This window comes from Egretta garzetta, unplaced genomic scaffold (genome assembly GCF_000687185.1).
Source record: "Egretta garzetta isolate BGI_Z169 unplaced genomic scaffold, ASM68718v1 scaffold207, whole genome shotgun sequence".
Lineage (NCBI taxonomy): Eukaryota > Metazoa > Chordata > Aves > Pelecaniformes > Ardeidae > Egretta > Egretta garzetta.
The window spans coordinates 196605-197391 of record NW_009260185.1 but is presented as its reverse complement, the minus strand read 5'-3'; the positions used below and the strand labels follow the sequence as shown (position 1 = coordinate 197391).

At 65.7% G+C, this 787-nt stretch overlaps 1 protein-coding gene across 1 annotated transcript in view; it reads left to right on the top strand.

Annotated features, from left to right (window-relative positions):
* SLC37A2 (solute carrier family 37 member 2) overlaps positions 1-366 on the top strand; it is a gene marked incomplete at its 5' end in the record, with an annotated part of 11455 nt that extends 11089 nt beyond the window's left edge. Inside the window, 2 exon segments of the mRNA XM_035897483.1 lie at positions 9-194; positions 268-366. Of these exon segments, the coding sequence (XP_035753376.1) occupies positions 9-194; positions 268-366 (285 nt within the window).
* Between the last annotated feature and the right edge of the window lie 421 nt (positions 367-787).

Below are 787 nucleotides of genomic sequence, written 5' to 3'. Positions count from 1 at the left end.
GGCCTCAGGCACGGCCCCGCGGGCTCGCACCGCACCGCGGGTTTGCTTCGGAGGGAGGCAGCGGCGAGGAGCAGCCCGAGGGCCCCGGACTGACCCGTTTTCTGGGCCGATTCTTCACCGTTGGCCATTTTATTAATAAAAACGTGCGAAACCTGCATTGCCGCTCCGTGCCGTTCCTGGCGGGGCTCGGCCAGGTCTGTGTGAGCTTGGGGGCAGCGACTGCGCCCCTCTTCTCGCTTTTTGCCACGCGCAGCCTCTCGTTTGCAGGCCTGCCCCATCCCGGCGCTTCAGGGCGTCGGGCAGGAGGACTGCGCCAAATCTCTTCAGGCACTGCCTCACCGACCGAGCGCCGCTTGTCCTACGTAAAGCGCGTTCCCAGGCTGTTCGCTGAGCCCAAATGAAGCTGGCGTTGCTCCAACCCTCCCCCCCGAACCAAACCCAAACCACCGTTTGTCCTGATGATTACAATTCCTAATTCACACCAGTTAGCCCCAAAAGGAGGACCCGTCGCCGTGCATCAGCCCCCGCGCCACGGCAAACAGCTGCCCTCACACCGTGGCTGCTCTCAGTCCAGCGTGGGCAGCTGATGGTCTTCGTTAGACGCCTCCTAATTAGGAGGAGCCATGCGACAGGCGCCCGGGAGGTCACAGCGGCGCCTCTGGCCTGCTGGTGGCGGGGGCTCCCCTGGGCAGGGGTGGCTCTGGGGGCCCGGGCAGCGGCGCTTGGCTAAGGTGGGGGCCCCGACTTTGGTGTGCGAGGTGCTGGGGTGCAGGGGCCGCTTGCGAGC